Source organism: Serinus canaria, chromosome 19, assembly GCF_022539315.1.
Source record: "Serinus canaria isolate serCan28SL12 chromosome 19, serCan2020, whole genome shotgun sequence".
NCBI classification, from domain to species: domain Eukaryota; kingdom Metazoa; phylum Chordata; class Aves; order Passeriformes; family Fringillidae; genus Serinus; species Serinus canaria.
The window spans coordinates 8083268-8104498 of NC_066332.1; the positions used below are offsets into that span (position 1 = coordinate 8083268).

Genomic DNA, 21231 nt, shown 5'->3' on the forward strand with positions numbered 1-21231 from the left:
TTCTACATAAGAATACTTATGATTGTATCAACCCTAGAAAGCCAAGATGATGGAATTCCCTTCAGTCATAGCAACAACTATGCTCTGCCTCATGTGCAGTTTAGCAAGTGTAATCTTCAGCTCTTTGCCCTTCTCTGGAATTGCTCAAAGGCTCATGGTAATATATCTATAATTCTATTTTTGTTGCATGCTGTGAGTGCAGGGGGCTTCTTTGACAATGTTGGTTTAGATGCAAAGGCATGGAGAGTTTGATTGAAAATCTTGTCCACGTCCATCATTCAGCAGTCCTGTCTTTGCCTTTCAGAGACCTCCCACCATGATATGTCAGAAACAAGTGGGAATCCTGAGGTTGAGGTCACCCTTGAAGGTCAGTACCACGGGTCCTGAATTTCAGTTTTTTGGGCATTTTTCTATCCAGAATATGTTTTCCATGTATTGCATTACTTGGTACTGAATAAGGAGAATTGTGTGCTGGTGCTGAGTGTAGTTTGGGTTGTGCACTGCTTGGTAATAACTCCACCATTACCTTGACAGAAAGGTTTATTTGAGAGGAGTCATCCAGTTCTGCTTATATGTAAAGGCCTTTACCACAAAAGGTAAAGTGCTCTGAGAAGGTTTTCTCTGACAGAGTATAACAGAACTGAATTGCTACAAGATATGTCAATATGTGATATTATTCTTGCTAAGTAAACCATACCTTGGTGATGTGGGTGCATGTTTTTCTGCATGTGAAATTAGGGGTTTTTTTTTTGTTTACCCATTTGTTCTCTCTGAGGCTGGAGGTATTGGTAATTGGGCAGTTTAAAAAGCTCATTAGCTTAGGGAAGATAGGGATGGACTGGGAAGTGCCAGGCTGAGTAGCAGCTCTCTGACACATTGCTAGGTTTACTGTACTCCTGTCTGTCCACTTGTGTGTTTAGCGTGGATTTGCCCTGTTTGATGAATTTCATTGATTCCCATTGGTTTTTCACTGGTTTGAAAGAGGGTTTAGAACATCTGAGCTCTTCCAGACAAAACATAGGTGCTTTCTTTTGAGATCTCCTAATGGAATGATATTGTTCCCAGTTAGATAACAGAGGTTGTCCCTATCTGCACAATTTATTCAGTGATTCCTTTTGCTGTTGGTGCATGGCTGTTTTAGGATCGTGTGATGCCCAGTCATGTTTCAGAAGACAATGTTGTTTTGCTTAGCAAGTACAGGAGCAGCTTTCTTTTTTGCTCTCTTGGGCTTTGCAGAGGCCCTTTTGAAGGAACAAATTGTTCCTTCACAGGTAGGAACAGGAGCTTTTTGAAGTTGCTCATGTTCGTAATGTGTTGTGAAATTTGGTCCCCTCATAAACACAATTCCTTATTTCTGTTTTAGTTTCGAAATTCAAGGCAGTTCCAGTGCTGCATGTGAATTCCCTGCAGAAAAACCTAGTGATTTCTATTTGATTTCTTTTAGATTCTGACCATATCTACACATACCGAGAGAGGAGACGGCGGAGCACCAAGTCTGTTAATGAAAAGTCCAGTACTCAGAGAAGAAAAGAAGAAGAATTGAATTCTGGTAAGATGAAAATTGAAGATTATTTCATCACCCTGTTTTGTTTTATGAAAAGGTTTTCTGTAAGTCTTTTGCTGCAGGAGTGAGACATGTTAGTGCAAGCCTTCATTTAAGAGTTCTGGTCTCTGTGTAGATGAGTTGCAGCAGTATAATCATCATAGGTTACTTCCTTTGCTGTTTGTTATTTGACTTCATTACCTAAATGGACTCACAGGAAGTTGGCATCTTTTGGTTGGGTTCTTTCCTGTTCCCTTCTGTTGGGTTCTGCACAGAAATGCATCTGTGTGCTTCAGTTTAGTCTGGTTAAAGATGCTTCACCTGGGATGTTTTCTGTATCTCTTCATTATTTTGTGGTTTGATTTCTTTTAGTTTAGGGGCACATTAATCTGTCTGCTTTCATAAGCTTCTGTGCAGTCAGGAATATGTTTTTTCCTTTATATTTTTAAAGGCAGTCACCAGTGTTATGATATCTGTGAAGGAAAAGATGTGGAAATAAAGTTGTGGCATTTCAGGTGTGGTTTTTGTGCTTATAGATTACCATCATTGGATGTTTTTTCATAGAAATATTTGCGATGATGTTGCCTAATTGAAATTGTACATATTCTCCAATCATTCACTTTTCATATTTCCACCAGGTTGCCTTTTCTGACTTTTGTTTTGTTTTTACTCTCCCAAATCACACCACTCTGGGGCTTTCTATAAGCAAATTGTGATGGTAGTCCTCATTATTTTAAGGCATGAAAGGCATTTGTGAGGTGTTCATCACCCAAGGTTTAGTGGTTTGGCAGGGTGTGAACAGTACATCATTGTCCTGCTGGCTTCACTCTGAGCACATGGCTCTCCAGCCTGAGCTGTGTGCTTTTCACGGCAGGTTTTGCTAGCAGCAGTGCTCCTTCTTGCAAATGGCATTAGTTTTTCTTTGAAGGTAGGTATCACCATAGTTAGGGTTACCATAAAATGAAATTCAGCACCATTTCTCCTGATAAAGGAAAATGAAGTTCATTGCCTGTGCTGGCTGCAGTATTAACTGAACTCATTGGAGAAGAGAAATCCAGGTGATTTGTTTTCCTCAGAATAATGCCATGTGCTTTATACCTGACTGTGAGGAGGGAGTGTGAGGAAGGGGAAGTGTGATGGGAAATGACCTGGACTCTGACTGTGCCTTGGTTTTGACTAGAATTTTATAGCTACAGATACTGAGTGTGGCCCTTTGAGTCAGACTAAGGATTTGTAACCTTTTTCTGACATCTGTTGGTTTTTACAAGTTTCTGTAAGAGAAGTATGAAAGTTGAATGTGGTTTTGCTGAATAGTGTGAGATGAGGGTCTGTGGTGATGCTGGGTCCCCAGGCAGGGGCAAAGGTGAGCCCTTCACTGTAAAAACCCAGCTTTTTCATGCAGTCAGCTGGTTATCAGTTACATACTTTTGAGTATGTGTAATCTTCACCTCCTTGCCTTTGTCTGGAATTGCTCAAAGGCTCATGGTAAATATATATCTTTACTTCTATTTTTGATACCCACTGTGAGTGCAAGGGGCTTCTTTGACAGTGTTGGTTTAGATACAAAGGCATGGAGTTTTTGGTTGAAAATCTTGTCCATGTCAGTCATTCAACTGTCCTGTGTTTTCCCTTCAGATTCCTCCCAGCATGACTCATCAGAAGGAAGTGAGGTTTCTGAGGCTGACCTCACTAGTGAAGGTCAGTTCCCCAGGTCACTGATTTTAGTTGGTTGGGCATATTTCTATCTAAATTCTGTTTTCCAAAACCTGCATTACTTGGCAGTGAATGAAGAGAATTGTGTGTTGGTGTTGAGTGCAGTTTGGATCTTGCACTACTTGGTCAATGAAATTGGTGGAGAAGTGTTACCTCGTTCAGAGGGGTCTCAGGATGAGGAAAGAGATGACAAAGTTGACTCCATGTATCAGAAGGCTTGATTTATTATTATATGATAGATAATATATAAAAACTATACTAAAAGAATAGAGAGAAGGATTTCACTACTAAGCTATGCTAAGAATAGAATAGGAATGTAATCTCTCAAACCGAGACTGGCTGGACAGGTGTTCTGTGATTGGCTCTTAATTAGAAACAGTTTGATGGGGCCAATCACAGACCTTCTCGTCGCATTCCACAGCAGCAGATAAGAATTGTTTACAGTTTGTTCCTGAGGCCTCTCAGCTCTCAGGAGGGGGAAGTCCTAAGTAAAGGATTTTTCATAAAACATGTCGGTGACAGAGAAGTATTAGAAAACCACAATATACTGAAGCATATTGGACTTGGTGAGCTGGTTTTGAAATGATGCCTGACAGCAATTTGTAACTTTTGCATAATTTTCAAGTGTTGTTAATGAAAAATATTCATTGAACAGACAAGATGTTATAACATTCCTTCATTCTGGAGTGCACATTGCATTATAACCACTCTGTAGTTATATGAAACATTTGTAGTTACCAAATGCCTCTGGGAAGAATGGTACCAGAGCAGGAAGGCTGTGTTACAGGTGGTGTAAGCAGAGCCTGAAGGTGTCTGTCTGATATTGGTAACTGTGAGGTCCAAAGCTTTGCCCTGAGCAGCTCCCTTTGTTATCCAAGTGGCTCTAAAGCTGCTAAGCTGTGTCCCTGCAGTTCTCATGCTGGGATCTTGGTAGGAGGTGAGCTGTGTTTCTTGTATTTGTGATTGAGTGTCCTGGAACTGCTTTAAAACACTGCTGATGTTGGCTTTTGCCGTGCTTGCTTGTGCAATTAGAGTAGGAGCACCCAATCATCAATTTAGAAAGTAGGCAGGGCATTTTGGGTAAGTGGCCACTTCTGGAATTACTTTCATTGTTTTACAAAGCAGCATGGAAACACCATTACCCTGACAGAAATTTTATATGAGAGGAGTCAATAAGTATAATAATAAAAAACAAAAGTTGCTTTCTTTTGAGATCTCCTAGTGGAAATATATTGCTCCCAGTTAGATAACAGAGGTTGTCCCTATCTGCACAATTTATTCAGTGATTCCTTTTGCTGTTGCATGGCTGTTGTAGGATCATGTGATGCCCAGTCATGTTTCAGAAGACAATGTTGTTTTACTTAGCAAGTTCAGGAGCAGTTTTGTGTTTTGCCCTCTTGTGCTTTGCACAGGCCCTTTTGAAGGAACAAACTGTTCCTTCACAGGTAGGAACAGGAGCTTTCTGAAGTTACCCAGTTAAGTAATTTGTTGAAAATTTGGTGCCCTGGTAATCACAGTTTCATAATTCTGTTAGAGTTTTGAAATTCAAAGCAGTTCCAGTGCTTCACACAAGTTCCCTGGACCAAAACCCAGTGATTTTGTTTTTGTCTGTTGAAGATGATGATGACTATGTACCCCGTGAGAAGAGACCAAGGAGCCCCAAGTCAGCCAACGACTTGGGCAGTAGTGGGAGAAGCACAGGAATAAAGTTCAATTTTGGTAAGATGAAAATTCAAGATGATTTTGTTTCCCTGCTTTGTTTTATGAAAAGGTTTTGGGTAATTTTTTAGTGCAGCAGTGAGACATGTCAGTTGTAGCCTTCATTTCTAGCCCTGGTCTCTGTTTAGATGTACTGCAGCAGTATAATCATCATCACAGGCTGCCTCTGTTGGTTTTTGTTATTTGACAATATTGGATGCACTGGTTTGGATTTGGATAAACTTCTTTTTTGCAGCTGTATTTTCTTTCAGAAATAGCATTTTTGGGGGTATTTTGCAACACCGGGACTTGGAGAAATACTGGATTAAAGTAGAGAAGAGCAGATATCTCCTGATCCATGTAGTTGTACACATTTCCACCAAAACAATTCCATGTGCTTTCTGTAAGCTTTATCAAGCTTTTCAGCACTCAAATCTAGGTAACTGTCAACAGCACCTGTAAACTGCCTTTACCCCTGGAGGCAGCAAGAGCTGATGACTGAACCATCAAAGAGAGAAATAATTTTTGGAAGTTACTTTAACCTGTTTTGTGTTGTGTTTTTTTAACTTCATTTAATATACATCTTTCAGAAGTAATCTTTTAACATTTTATTCTGTACTTTTTTTTAATGTATCCCTGCATTTTAAAGATAGTCTGTACTGTACTCAGCAGGCACCTGTTTGCAAGTAGAAGTACACACTTCATATTTCATTTAGTGGTGACACAGATTTTACAAGATTCTCAGTTTTGTTTGTAATCTGACATATCCTCCTCTTTTCTTTGCAGACAAATGGAATACACGAATTACAGACTTGAGGAAGGAAGTTGAAGTGCTGTTTGATAAAAAATATGGTATGTGCTACACACCTTTCCAAGCCATTGCCTGTAGTCCTTTGTCACAGCAAGTGACAGACTGCTCTTTGGCATGCACCTTGTTCTTGGCTCAGGAGCACACCAGAACTGACAGCACCAAAGGGCTAAATACTGTTAGAAGACATAAAATTGAGAAAAGTAGCTTTTTTGATGAACAGAGTAATTTCAAAATGGGATATCTGTGTTTGGCACCAAAGTGGGAAGATTATTTTTCAGTTGTGCTCAGTCTCCTGGAGCACCTGCATGCTTACATATCTTGGCCACCCACATTTGAGAGAGCTGTCCTTTTTTCTGCAATTACACTGAGTCTTTAGGTGAAGGAGTCTTTAGAGTGGCACTGCCACTCATTGATTGTTCATTTTTGATTATGATTGTTTTACAGTGAAGCAAAAATTAAATTTCCTAATGGCTCTTGGAAAGAAAAAGCAGCAGATGTGTTAGACTTTGGAATTTGTCTCCAAATGCTGCACTTAGATATGTTTTGTGTCCACATATCACAAACTACAGCAGCATCAGTAAAGATTTTAAAATAAATGCTGGTGTGCCTCTGCCATGAAAAGTGGAAGTGCTTTCAGAGTAGCCCTTGTGATTTGGAGTTACTACATGTTTGGGATGTGACTATCATCTGACATTTAAACAGCCCACTGAAAGCAAATTGCACCAAGGTAATACAGCTCAGAATCTGAGTCACTGTATTTTAATTGCTCTAGAAAGGACCATCATTCTTAATGAATTGCTTTGATTTTGATTTTGATGTTTGCACGTAGCAAAGTTGGTTGAGGAAAATTAAGTTGGTTTAAGACAATTTAAGAGGCAGACACTATGGAATGAGTTGCCTCCCATTGTTGCCCGATCCAAAGAAAACACCAAACAACCGGAGTTGCTTTATGCGGTGCTTTATTGAGGGCCCTGGGAGCCTGAGGACTTTCGTCCAAAGTCAGAGCCCCGAATTCGCGACAGAATCTGCAGGGTTTATATACTTTTCTTAACATGATTGCTTCATCTGATCTGTGTGCATCGCTAAGCATCTTTAGAGGTATACAAAGATTTATTAGGTACATCATGACATTTGTTACTCAGCCAGAAGGTACATTCCATAGATAAGATTTGGTACATTCTCTAGATAATACATTCTCTCGATCTACCATGCACTAAAGTTCACTTAAAGTTTACCGGGCCTACTACGGCCTTAGCATAACTACTGCTACTCATGCTAACTATCATATTGTTTCATTAATCTAGACATCTATCTATTAACTAAAATACGTTTTTCAATAATTTTCAAACTTCTGCAACACCATGATGGTATTAACTAATCACTTTCCAGCAATACTACACCTAAGTAGTGAAAAAATAACAGTCTAATTACAAGCGAAACAGCAAGGGGCAAAAAGTAAGAGTAAATAATCATTAAATAGAAAATTGCTAAATGTCTGGAAGTCCATGGTAGCAATGGGAAATCCAGAATCCCAAGTGGCTAGTTACTTGCTTTTCATTTGCTTCAAAGATTTCATTAGGAGGGCCATGCTTTTTTCAGCAGTGTTAGAAGTGTATTTTTAATTTTGTTAGTGGTTCTTTGGATTTCTAAAATACACAGAAACTTCAGGAATTCACTGAGAAAAGGGATGTGTGCCACTGCTCCAAGGCATTAATGACTTGTAAGCCAGTAATAGTAACAAATGATAACAGAGCTAGGAACTGAAACATGCTTGGTTTGCCATTAAGTCTAGATAACTTCATCTTTCAAACTTCTCTATTAAGCAAAACCAAAATAATGAGATTAATTTCGTCTTTCAAAATGTAATTTCATCTTTCAAAATGCTCTATGAAGCAAAACTAAAGTCGTGAGACTCTTCACTCTAACAGGTCACTGTTACTAAATGTTTACGTAAAGCGAAAAGAGGATGATCTCCATATGTATGCAGGGCTGCAGCTTGTTTGCTGTGAATCAAAGTGATTTTGCTATTAAACAAAGTCCCTCACAACATGAATGCTTGAATGTTTAAATGTGCTGAGGGGTTATTGCCTGCATGCTAATTATGATGTTTATCAGAGTGATATCAAACAGGTAATTGAGTAGAGCCACAAGCTAGTCTAATATTTTTATTCTCCTTTTTCATGAAAGCTGAAGCTATAAAGGTAGAGGGCCCAGCATCTGTCCCATACACAGCCTTCCAGTCCCATCCAGAAGATTTGCTTGTGGAAGGGCTGCCAGAAGGGATTCCCTTCAGGCGCCCGGCCACCTACGGCATTCCCCGGCTGGAGAGGATCCTCCTGGCCAAGGAGAAGATCCGCTTCGTGATCAAAAAGTGAGGAGTTCTTCATTGCTGTCTCTACATTACTCATTGTTTTCTGCCTCTGCCACTTTGCTTCATTTTTCTTCACGGAATTCCAAACTGGTTTCTGCTGGCATATTAATTTATGGTACTAGGGAGGAGTTTTAGTTGATGTCCACTTTGCTATATTCAGCTTATCAGGCCAGTGGCCCACTGAGAGTGGGAGTGGAGAGATCTCTGGTCAGATCTCTTCTTGTCAGGGGCAGATCTCTTTGTACTTTCAGATCTCTGCAGCTGCAATACATGTTGAAAGCCATTGACTTTGGAATATTTGATCCTGTTTGAGGATCCTAGCTCATTTAAGCTTATGCTTTTTTTTTAATTTGCTGGAATGTTGTATCAAGGTGTCTATGGCTATATTTGTATAAAGCATTTCCCAGGGCAAGCTTGAGGCCAACACATGGCTACTGCTTCCTGTGCTTTAGGTGTCTTTGGTGTGTCTGGAGGTAGATCAGGTAGTGTACATGAAGGAGAGCTCAGATGGAGACTGACTGAAGTTTAAAGGAAGCTTCAGTGAGTAACAGCTGATGTTTTCCTGTGTTCAGTGGTGTAGGGCCTAAAGCAAGAGTTTTTGAAATGGACAGGAATCTGCTGATTGCAATGGTCGGGCTCAGAACTGGGGGCAGTGGCAGCCCCTGCCTCTGTGCATGCTGCCTTTATCAGCGGTGCTGTTTGCTTACATTTGAGAGGAACATGGTCAGTTTCTATCATCTAATGCTTGCAGGTAACTAGAAAAGGAAGAAATGTAGATCTGCCTTGTGTCTCATTTAAAATCAGATCTCATACATAGATCAAATTCTTTATGCAATGCTGGCACCCGCTTTTGTCAAATATGTCTTAGTTGTTAACAGAAATTAATTATTGGTGTTCATTGATTTTGAAATGTGTAACCAGAGCAGCTAAAAATCTAGTTTGGCTCTGTGAGAAACATCAAAATGTTTAATTTTTTGTTTGTTCAACTGTGGATAATCTTGGAAACAGAATTGTCTGCTTTGAAGTTTACTGTTTTAGAGATTAAATTTTTAATTTCTATCTTTTGTTTCTGATTAAGTGTATCACACAACTCAGAGGTAAATGTAATGGAACCTGTATGCCATCATGAAATGGGTAGATACCCATAGTCATCAGGTATGGGTACTGGGCATGAAAAATGCTTTGCCAATAGGGTTCCTGCACTAAATTCCAACTAATGCTGAAAAATCTTAGGATTTTTCAGCTATAGTTGGAATTTAGTGCTGGGGATCATTATGTCTCCTGGGAGGTTTTTTGGTTTTGATCCTTCAGAATCAGTAAGTAGTAACTTGAGGCTGTAGTTGGAGGTCAATTTCTCCAGTGTCTGTCACTGTTGACAATGTACCTTAAATCTTTCAGGCCTGAACTTCTGAATTTGACAGATCCTCCAGCGGTCACTACAGCTTCAACAGGTAGGTTTTCAAATGTGTGAGCTGTACAAGCACATGTGATATTCCTATTTGTCCTATACACTCATAGTCTTCAATCAAAGACAGTATTAAAGTGAATATTAAGGATCTAAATTAAGCAGGTATACCATAAGGATGTCTGTTTAACATGTGTGCAGGAATTAAACTTTTCCTGAAGTTAACTTAGTGTATTGAGTCTTAATAACCTACTGTACCTTCAAGCACAAAATTCAGCTACAAAAGGAGTAGGTAGGCTAGTAACTGAGCCTTAGCCTTAACTGGAGTGTTATGTGGCTGTTTCAATTAGCCTTTTTGTGTTGTTTCAGTAATTTTTAGTACAATCATACTGATTATGGAGGCAAAGCAAATACATTGCTCAACTCATAAACTCCCTGTAGCTAAGAAAACTGGTGGTAACCAACTTCTATGGCACAGGGTTCTGAACAGCTCTTGTCATCACCAGTTATCACTTGACAGAGACACGTGTGGCCTCTGCATCCTCTCTAATAAGAGAAGAGAGCATCCCTGGGAGCTGTCAATAACATCTCAGAGAACACAGGAGACAAAGCTGTCTGAGCCTCCTTTCCTGCAGTTTTCTTCCTGTTTGGATTCCCTCTTTCCCAGTAATTTATTATCTCCTCTGCTGCTCCCTGTGTCCACTGCCATCTGAGGAGACAGAGCTGTGGAGCACCAGCCCGTGCTCTCTCAGCTCCTTGTGGCTCCATGTCCAATTCCTGCTCTGTCCATAGGCCCTGGGAGCTTGTGTCCCCAGCAGGGGTGGGATGCGATGAGTATCAAACCTGTATTTTGACTGGCAGAGGAGAAGATGATTTTCATTTGCATTCCTGTGGGAAGCAGTCTGGTCAGGAAGCATTTGTGGAATGGCCTCAATCCTGAGACTCTGAGAAGACTGAGAGTGGCTGCAGGACAGAGCAGGTGGATTTTAGGAAGTGTCAGCTGCTGCTTATGCTGATGGCCCAGTCTGGTGCAAGTATGGAACACAAGCCACTGCTTTTGCATTCTGACTAAACCCATGGTGTGTAAGCAGGCCAGTGTCTTCTTTGAAACTGGGAAAATTCACTTGTTGGTCACAAAGACATATTCAGGAACAAAACGTGATTTGTATTATTTTGCTTTTCAGGGATCAAACTTGATTTGATCCCTTAAAAGCAAGTTTTCATCCCATATGCCTAATTCTGCACTGAATGTCAATAAATTCTTCAGGAAATGAAACCATTGAAAAACTATTTCCATCTCCAAGTGGAATCTGCAGTTTGGAGGTGGATGATGAAAAAGTATTGCAGTTCTTCAAGCCAAAACATTGTGTGTATTTTGTAGCAAGAGTGATGTGACTGGTTCGGTGGAGTTTTGTCAGTTTTAATATTCTGTCATTATTTTATGGTCCTTTTTTCTAATTCCACATTGAATCCATACTTCTTACATACAGCATTTATGTGTTACCTGAAAATGCAGGATGATTATGCATTGTGTAAACTGAACAACTGAAAATGTAACCAGTACAATTAAGGAATGTTGGTTTTGTTCTGTGTCAGTCTCAAATACAGGGGCAGAGGGCTGGCATTCCAGAGTCACCAAACTGAGAAAGATGGTAGATCAACTTTTCTGTAAAACGTATGGTAAGTGCAGTATTATTATCTTCTTTTCTGAATGTGTTTGTATTTCTTGAAGCTTAGTTTCATTCCTTCCTTTGAATGTCTGCATGAAGGAGACCTTTGTTCAGATTTTTTTTTCCAAGTATTTAAAATTCTGGAAGTTCAGTGAAAAAGATGTTTTAGTTTATTGCTTATACAACATAAATTCATAGTTTAAAAATAATTTTAAGTCTTACATATACAGCTCTTCTGAGTGCTCTTGATTCCTTCCTGTTTGGATTTTTTTCCTTTGGTGGTGAAACAGCTGTTTACTTACATCCACTGCAATATCATCATAATTAGTATTAAAACATTTTTGGGTGAATTTTTATGTTCTGTCCTATGTGGAAAAAAAAAGTCAACTTTGTAAGACCTAGAATAATTTTTTTCATGATACTCTGTAACAACTTTGGATAAAACAATTGTATTATGCCCCAGTAAGCAGTCCAGTCTGGTATTGTGACTGCCCAACAGAACATCATACAATATAGCAAATTTTTTACATTTTTTACATGCAGAGACTTGGGTTTTGTTGGATTTAGAGGTCCTGTAAATAGTAAGGGCATTTTAGGAGCACAGTTGCAGCAGCCTGAGGAATTGGTATCAGCTAGCTTTTAATAAAGGTTGATTGGCCAATCTGTCCAGTTACTGGATGTATTTTTTCCAACAGCCAAGGCTTTGGGGAGCAGTGACCCCAGAGCTGTTCCATACAAGAAATTTGAAGCTCATCCAGATGACCTCTATGTTGAAGGGCTGCCAGAGAACATCCCCTTCAGGAGTCCCTCCTGGTATGGAATCCCTTGCCTGGAACAAATAATTCAAGTGGGCCACAAAATAAAATTTGTCATCAAAAGGTAAGTCTAAACATGGAGGGTTTTTTAAGAAAGAGTCCAAACAAACACCCTATGTGTAATCAAAATCAAGCACTTGGTTTCATTAAGTCATGAAGCATTTGGTCTCTAGTTACCAAATAGACAAATTGAACATTCTGCATCCTAAAGTGGGCATTTGCAATCCAGACAAATATTTCAGAATATGTTTTGCATATCTGTTAACATGTTGACAAGTGTGAAAAACATAATGGAAAAATTCAAATTCTTCAATTCATATCATAATAGGTAGTGGTATTTAATTTATGGCAAGAATAAGCAGATTTTTTGTGTCCTGGTTGCAGGCCAGAGCTGCTAACTCAGGCTTCAAACGAAGGTACTCAGCACAGGTCAAACCCTCAAGGTAAGACAGGTGCTGTCTCCAAGTGGGAATAGAAGGGTTTGATGGGGAAACACATCTGGATCAATGCAGCATTTTCCAAGAAGGAGCCCATGTGTGATGGGTGTGCTGGCATATTCTTCATGAGGGTTGGAAGCAATGAACTGATCACTGTAAATGTGGATGGCTTCCTGGATTGTGAAATCCTGATGCAGTCCCAGCTGCCTTGGAATAGCTAGTCTGGGTCACCTCAGAGCCCAGAGAGCTGGAGTTACTGTCCTGGCCTGAATCAAAGGTCTGGAGTCCTTTGGGATTTCACAGGTGACCCTGAGCTCTTTCAGGTCTCTGTTGGTAAGGAATTGTAGGGACTTCTTGACAGCATGATGTGCCTTTAACAGGGAGAACCACTAAAATAATTTCTTCCTGCATCTGTAGGCTCTGAAGAACAAGTTGTTCAGCTAGGGTCAGTTTGAAATTCATAACTACATTTAAATAGAATTTTCATTATGTAGAGGAAATTACCTGTATCATTTAAGCTGCTATTAATAATCATTACTCATTGTGTGTCCCTGCCTAATCAGATGTAATTGTGTTGTTAGTTTTCATGTTCTTATGTTGGAAGAAGTATGTTCAAATGTACCTCTGTGTCCAGAGCTGGGTGATTCTCTGACACCTGTTTCTGGTTTTCAGGAAGAGAAGATTGGAATTCCAAGATCACAAAGCTAAGAAAGCAAGTAGAAGATATATTTAGTGTGAAGTTTGGTAAGTTAAATGCTAAATGAACTGTTCTGCAATTCTGTTGCATTTTAAAACTCCTCTGTTTAAATGTTACAGTATTTACTTAATCATCATAGGTAAACTAGGACAGATATGGAAATCTTGACTCCTCTTACCTATGTTTTACTTACACTTTCCTGTAACTGACATAAATGTTTTTATAACAGCATCCTAGGCTGTTATTTTTCCAGTTGTGTGACTAGATGATTGCACAAAAGCTTTTGGATGAAAATAGGTTCTCAAAACATTAGGCACTATAGGCCTATATTAGATATTATCTGTAACAGGGTGGGCAGTTACTCCACAGAAAATACTAGGGAATCTGTTCAAATATATTTAAATATTTCTATTTTGTTTTTCAGGAGGCTTGTAAGCTTTGAGTAGCAGAACATCTTTAAGATTCTTAAAATCACTTGAGATAAAATTCCACCCATTTAAGTTTGTAATATATGATTTAATCTTTATTTTCAGCCGAAGCTCTGGGGGTTTCAGACTCAGTGAAAGTTCCCTATTCTCTTTTTGAGTCAAACCCTGACTCCTTGGTGGTGGAAGGTTTGCCAGAAGGAGTTCCCTTCCGGAGCCCCACGTGGTTTGGAATTCCTCGCCTTGAAAGAATCATCCGTGGCAGTAGCAAAATCAAATTTATTATCAAGAAGTAAGTCTGTGATCCTGTTATTTTTATATTAAATCCTCTGATTTTGAAGTTACTTGACTTCATTCCCAGCAACTCTAGGCTTTAAGTGCTACCTAAACTCTGCTTCCATGAAGCACAAAGAATATTTTGCACATATGTTTTATCTCATACAAGGACATACATTCCTCATTAGATTTCTGTAGATGTGTAAATTGTGTGTTTCATGCATCAAGAATTGAGTGGGGAAATAGTCTTGTACGTGGAAGCTTTGTTCCTTCTTTTCTTTTTCTGTATTTTTCTTTGCTTGAAGTAAACCCAGAAGAAAATTGCAGAAGAGAAAGCACAGCTTTATGTTTTCTATTTTTTTTGAGGTTATAGTTGATGGAGAGTCATCCATGCTTCTAACAGAATTTTCTTGTAGAAAAATGATGTTATGTGAATTGGAAATCAACTGAATTCCAAGAAATTGGTAACTTTTTGCTGTATGATTTGACTTGAAATTGATTGGATTTGTTCTGTTTAACTTCTAGGCCTGACCTTGTCATTTCCCATTTGCCTCTAAGACTGGCTAGTAAACTAAGGAATAAAGGTAAGCAATTAAATATTATTTGCTGCCATCCATTTGGAAATTCTTCCTTTCTCCTTCCCTAGCAGACTGAGAGATCTTTGTGGTTGAAAATACAGATGTTGTAAATAAAAGGCATTATTTAAGATGATCTAGCATAGTAGCCTCTAAATTTGCTACTATTTGAGAAAGACACTCAAACCATAAATGTATCTGCTTTTCTACTTGACTGTTCTAGTACAGAAAATGGAATTTACTCAGTTTTGACAACTTCTATTTCACTTTTTATGGCTTCAACCATTTTAAACTAAGAACTGTGAACTGCTGTAAATAATAATGGTGTTTTATAAGAAAAGAATAAAAGAATCTTTTGTCTGTAGAAACCTCAGATGTTAGTAATTTTGGGGGTTTTAGATAAACAAGGTCTTTTGTTCTGAATTAGTGGAAAATCTAGATGTGTCTTTTTCAAGAGCACTAAACCTGCTTCTTGAGATTGTGAGCATCACTGGATTGTTCAGGTTTTACTGTGCAGATGCTACTTAGTTCAGTCTGTTAGAATTCCTAGAATACAGCTGTTCCTTTGTCTGGTGTGCAAAGTTTGTGCTTTACACCTTGTGCTCTTTTGGCTTCCAGGAATTACTCCAAGGACTCCCAAAAGGTCACAAAGTTTTTCAGAAAATTCAACTGTCCCGGAGATTGAAGTTACTATTGAAGACAGTATGGAAATAAATATTCTTCTGATGTCCTTTTTTTATTTTCTTCTATATTTTCTGTTCTTCTAAGCTTTCATAGCCCATAAGTAACATACACCTCATGTAGCAAACTCTCGAGGGCTCCAGATACACTTCAGTATAAAATAACTTTATTTTTCATTTCTGAAACAAACTGGATACTGTGTAGATGATGCTTCTGTAAAATGTTGCACTTTGACAGCTTGCTTGGCCCATTATTGCAAGCAGAGATGTGGGAACTGATGTAGTCCTGAGCAGAGAGATCACAGATGTGGTCAGTAGCATTAAATGCTTAAATACAACTCTAGAACTTCCTAAAGGGGTTTTTTACTTTATTCTGTTCTTGATTCAGAATTGAAGATTTCTGTAGTAATCAAGTTTGATGCATTGTTGTTTTTGTATGAGGTCTTGTTTCTGCTCTCTACCTTATAGATGTAATGTCTCTTCATAGGTCCTAAAAAAGACCAAACCACAAATGCACAAAGTAATTCTTCTACCAATGACTCCAAGGCACATTTAAATCAGCAAGGAAGAGAGTTTTCTTTTGGTAAGTGTTGGGGGAGTTAGCACACCTGCATTCCTTTAATGTTGGTGTGGAACACCTGGATCACATATCAGATATTTTGAGTTCATGTTCTGATGTACAGTTAGTGAATGACTCAAGTCCTCCCTTTTATGTACATTCAGTTCTTCATTATGTGTCATAATCTGCAGTAGAGAATCCTGGATGATATGTGGAGTATGCTGCACAAATGCAGCCCAGATCAATAATTAGATATTATTGTTTCAGGTGCAGAGTCAGTTTTATATTTTGGCTGCTCTGTTACTGCACAATGCTGCAGACCCTTGAAGGACTTTTCGGGTGTAAAGTACCACCAAGTGCTTAAACCCAGCTGAAATGGCTATGAATTTCATAAGCCCTCCAGAAATGTGAAATATTGGCATCCCTGTGAGAGGTACTAGGTGGGATGTAGGGACCAGGAAGGATTTGAAGTAACATTAGTAAGCCATGATTGGCTGATTGTGCATGATTGCCATGACTGACCTCTCCAGTTCTGGAAGATCAGTACAGGAAAAGCTGGGCAGGACTGAAGCCAGGCAGATGTTCATGAATGTAGGCCAGAGCTTTTTGGCCATGGAGGCCCAGGCCTGATAGTGCAGTGCTCTGGAACAGAAATCTCAGTGTTGAAAGCAGGGTCAATTTGCAGTCCAGAACAATTCTTCATTGTCTAGTGAGATGAGTGACTGCATTCAAAGTAACTGTAAGGAGTTCTGTGTCTCAGTAAACCTTTTTTTCAGCATACTTACAGTCTGAGTTTATTTGCTTATATTTGTATAGGAATTTGCTGTTATTTGCTTTATCTTTTTTGTCCCCTATGCTTTGTTTTTAGCTGTATGGTCAAAAAACCTATAAGGAAGGAATTATTTACTCCTTCCAAGCCAGTTGAGAATGAATGAGATACTGATTGGGCACAGGGGGTATTCATATTCAGAGCTGTGTACAGTTTTCTTGGACTATCCTGTTGCTTGTTAGACCTAGTTGTTGTTTTTTTATCTGCAACTTTATAAACTTTAGACTGAGGTTTTAGTTTTGTGGACCAGCCATGGCCCACTTAGTACAGCCACAAGTAAACTGGTTTAGAAATTGCTCTGATGCCTCTTAGAAACAAAATGCTTAAATTAAATGGACATTTAATCTCACCACTAAAGTAGAAACTGTGCTAGAGATTAAAGTTCTCAGGAGAGAGGCACGTGTTTCATTGAACACATGAGGAACTTTCTGCCACTATTTTGGGTGCTGGTTCAGATGAGTAAATTTTCTATCTGATGGTAAATTTTCTGCTATCTGATAGTAAATTTGGATCACTCTTGGATTGATTTAGCTTTTAATCACCTTTGCTTTATTTAGTTGCATTATCTTTCAAAGCTTCAGGAAAATAGGGATTGATGTGGATATAGTTTTGCAGAATGAAAGCCATTTTGCACATTTATACTGCCATAGTAAATTGATTATCAAGCATAATAATTTATTAAATATTTGTTAAAATGTTATTCAAAGACTGTTTCATTGTGTGATTGTTCTAATTCTTCCAATTTCTTCCTGGCAGAGCTGTGGAATGCCAAAATCACTGACTTAAAGGATAAAGTTGAAAATCTTTTTAATGAAAAATGTGGTATGTTTATTGATTCCTTATTACTGAGATGCCTTTCTTATGAACATGCAGTTAGATAAATGTATGAGAGGTGTTCAGATGTTTATTCCAGAGGTCCTGCAATCCTTGTGTACCTTAGAGTTTCCCACCTGAGTTCATTCTCATGTGCTTGCAATCCAGTGTCCCCTTTCCACTTGTTATTTTACTTGGGTTTGAAAATGGAGAAGTTGTATTGGATTACAGTTTTTAAAATGAGTGATTTCACATACTGGCACATCATTCTGAGCTTTCATCACTCTGCTTATAAATGAACTTTGTATGACTCTGCATGACTCAAAACAGGCTATGGGTGTTATATGGAGAAATGTGCTCCATTATATTCCAGCACTTCTTCTAGTGCAGGCTGTTTGGAAACTAGTGCCTTTTGGAAGTAATGGCTTCTCCTTACTTGCCTGAGTGTGGATTTTTGAACAAGAGCATGAATCTTACCTGTCCTTGGTGCTGTTCTCTAGAAGAGAAAGAGGCAGAATGCATTGTCTTCAACAAAGTGTGTCTTGATTTGAAAAGGCAGGTGTCTGCTAAGGCAGGCAGCAGCCTCTCTTGAAATGGAAAATGTAAAACCCCTCCCTCTGAATTATTATGATTTTGAATTATGGTGCTCTCAGGCAAAGATATGGGAGTAGAAATAACAGTTCTTTACTGGGAAAATTAAAATAAAAATTTTGCAGTAATACAAAACCCCACTGCCAGAGTCAGACCATGCCCTGACCCCTGTGTGTCAGGGTGGTGGCACAGTCCCATCCCAGGGGGGCTCAGGGTGGTGGCACAGTCCCATCCCAGGGGGCTCAGGGTGGTGGCACAGTCCCATCCCAGGGGGGCTCAGGGTGGTGGCACAGTCCCATCCCAGGGGGGCTCAGGGTGGTGGCACAGTCCCATCCCAGGGGGGCTCAGGGTGGTGGCACAGTCCCATCCCAGGGGGGCTCAGGGTGGTGGCACAGTCCCATCCCAGGGGGGCTCAGCCCTCCTGCAGTGCCAGCTGTGGCTCTGCTGGAGCAGGGATCCTGCACAAGGGGGGAGTTTTCCTCTGCAGCTCCAGGGCTGCTGGAGATGGGCCTGCTCTCCCTCTGGGAATGCAGGGCAGCAGAAAGCTGCTCCTCTGGGAATGCAGGGGGCAAAGGCTGCTGGGCTGTTCCCAGGGCAGATTGGATCCAGGGAGGAATGCTTGGCTCCTCCCCTGGGCAGAGCATCTCCCCATGGGATGGTGGAATTTGATCAGCCCTGCAGGGACACTCAGTGGCCATGGACAGCAGAGATCTCCTGGAGGGAGGATGGGCTGTGGGAGAGATAAAGAAACCTGCCCAGGAACAGCAGAGAACTGCCCAGCTCTGACAGAGGGTGATAAAATACACACCCCCAGCCACATCTTGCATTTGCAGCCCAAGACAAAAGTGCCCTACAGATAGGATAGTCATGCATGCAGACCAAGCCAGTGACATGAGCTGGATGCAAATTACTAATTTTCAGCAAATTACAGTGAGATTTACTGCAGCAGAATGAGTTAAGTTTGAAACTGTTCATTTTCTCCCTGCATACTCATAGCTGTCACCAAAAAAGGCAAAGCCTGCTGGTGCTACCCAATTGAGTCTGGATGTGCCAAGTACTCTGTCCCATTTATAGCTGAGGTATTTCTATATATTCCATTTCTCTCCACATCAGTTGCCTAACTGTACCTTATTTGCTCTGTTGCATTTCAGGGGAAGCTCTGGGACGCAGTGGGCCAGTGAAGGTGCCATATGCACTGTTTGATTCCTACCCAGAGGATTTCCTTGTGGAAGGACTGCCTGAGGGGGTTCCCTTCCGCCAGCCTACAACCTTTGGGATTCCCAGACTAGAGAAGATCCTGAGAAATAGATCCAAAATAAAATTTATTATTAAAAAGTAAGGCTCCCATATGTCTTTAATAATCTGTTCTATGCAAATTGAAATGTAGACCAAAAAATGAAATTGTGTTGCCAAGTTGCTAAATTACTCTATAAAATACACACTGGAATATTTTTATTGAGGAAATGATCAGAAAGCTCTTGTGCAAGTGGAACAAGATACAATAATCTCTTTGTTCTGACAGACTCTCTGACTTTGTTGTGAGAGGAAGAGCAAGTCCATATTTCTTAATCCATCACAATTATCACATCACTGGTTTAGTTCCTACTGCAAGGAGCACTTATGGACCACTCATAAACTTTGCTGGTTGTGTATTGGGAGCTGAGGAGTGGAGATTATTTTAATGAGATCTGTAAGAATTTTCTTTCTTTTTCCTAGAACAGGTTTAGATATTCCTGTGCCAGTGCAGAAACAGTGGCAAGAGAAGTTACAAGGACACATAGTGATAGAATAAGGGAGAATTGCTTTAAACTGACAGAGGGCAGGGTAAAATTAGATGTTTGGAAGCAATTTTCACTGTGAGGGTGTTGCCCAGAGAAGCTGTGGCTGCCCCATCCCTGGAAGTGTTCAAGGCCAGGTTGGATGGGGTTTTGAGCAACCTGGTCTGGTAGAAGGTGTCCCTGCTCATGGCAGGGGCAAGAAACTGGATGGGTTTTAGGTTCCTTCCAACCCAAACCAGTCTTAAGATTCTGTGATTCTGGGAAGTTATGGAGCCTCTCAGTCATTGCATTCTTGACTGTCTGTTTGGCTGAGAGAATATCACTTAGTTACCATTTTTCTTTAATGTGGTATAATTTTATTATTGTATGTAAAATGTTCAATCTGTTTGCAGGCCTGAGATGCTTGAGGCAGTTATCAAAAATAGAAATGCCCAAGGTAAGTTTCGCAACTCTTATTTAACTTTCCAGAAAACAGTTTATTTCAAGGGTTAAATATTAATTATGAGAGCAGCATAGTGTTAAAAAATCCTGAAAGATATTATTCTACATTGCACTTGCTTGGTTATTTGTTTTTAAGATGGGAAAAGCACTTACCAGTTACAGTTTAAATATAGCTCTAACAATGCAGTTATAATTTTTCTAAGTTATTCACAAATAATTGTGCCTCTAATGTATTCTTTATTACATTCCATCAAAATGTAGCCAGGAATGTAGGATTCACAGGAGTTATTCAGGTCTAGAGATAAATTATTTGCTCCTAGTATGTAAATCATCTAAATGACACAGGCACCAGAGACAGGAGTGCAGATAGCCAGTGGAAAATTGTGTCAGGCAGGTAGGTCATGGAATAAATGCTCCCATTTTGAAACTGAAACTAGGTCCTCTTTGAAAACTTTGCCAATATTTGTTGTTTTGCAATATTTTCTTTATAGATGAGACTGAAGATTTTGAGCTCTCTATAAATGTTTTCTAAATTAATCCTCTTAGGAAAAAAAAAATCCTCCAGTAAAGCCAATACAGCAAGCACCACAGAAAACACAGTGAAAACAGCTGAAGGTGTTGAAGACCTAAACGTTGTTAAAGTAACCATAAAAGGTGTGTATACTGGCTGGTTTCACATCATAATACTTGTGCTTATATTCTTCATGAGATCTGCTTAGTTTGATATTTTCCTGCAGTCAGGCTGGTTTGCTGAAATACAAGTACAGTCAAGAAAGAACATAAGTTACCTTTGGTTTTGCTGAGATGTTAAATATTATCTTACACTCATTAATATCTTATCAGTGACATCTCTAGAATATTCTTAGTCCAACCACCTGTTAAGAAGTATCCACATTTTTATGATGCAATAAATTAAATATTGACTTGCAGTTCTTGGTTATTTCCAGATGTCAGTACTTGCAGGCTGAACTGCTTTATCTTAACACCAATTACTCTTTTTTTGTTGCATGCCATGGCCATCTACTGAATGATCACTTTGCTTTTACCTTTACATACCATTCTGTGTTCCATAAGAAAGTAAAATACAATTTCTTGGTTTAAATT

General features: G+C 39.5%; 1 protein-coding gene across 14 annotated transcripts in view; it reads left to right on the plus strand.

Moving 5' to 3' along the window:
• GTF2I (general transcription factor IIi) overlaps positions 1–21231 on the plus strand; it is a 76111-nt gene that overhangs the window by 44739 nt on the left and 10141 nt on the right. For 11 of the 14 annotated variants that reach the window (XR_007779082.1, XM_050981754.1, XM_050981743.1 and 8 more), the window contains 19 exons: positions 305–367; positions 1445–1549; positions 3179–3241; positions 4874–4975; positions 5741–5806; positions 7953–8136; positions 9535–9587; positions 11138–11221; positions 11907–12090; positions 12411–12469; positions 13136–13207; positions 13694–13877; positions 14387–14445; positions 15055–15138; positions 15604–15699; positions 17261–17326; positions 19060–19243; positions 20079–20122; positions 20674–20781. Coding sequence is in view for 12 of the 14 variants with exons in the window: in XM_050981754.1 (XP_050837711.1) it covers positions 305–367; positions 1445–1549; positions 3179–3241; positions 4874–4975; positions 5741–5806; positions 7953–8136; positions 9535–9587; positions 11138–11221; positions 11907–12090; positions 12411–12469; positions 13136–13207; positions 13694–13877; positions 14387–14445; positions 15055–15138; positions 15604–15699; positions 17261–17326; positions 19060–19243; positions 20079–20122; positions 20674–20781 (1860 nt within the window). In the remaining 2 variants the exon portion in view is untranslated. Of the gene's footprint in view, positions 1–304; positions 368–1444; positions 1550–3178; positions 3242–4873; positions 4976–5740; positions 5807–7952; positions 8137–9534; positions 9588–11137; positions 11222–11906; positions 12091–12410; positions 12470–13135; positions 13208–13693; positions 13878–14386; positions 14446–15054; positions 15139–15603; positions 15700–17260; positions 17327–19059; positions 19244–20078; positions 20124–20618; positions 20782–21231 lie in introns of those variants that run through there. The other 3 variants (XR_007779083.1, XM_050981755.1, XM_050981749.1) reach the window with 3 other exon arrangements.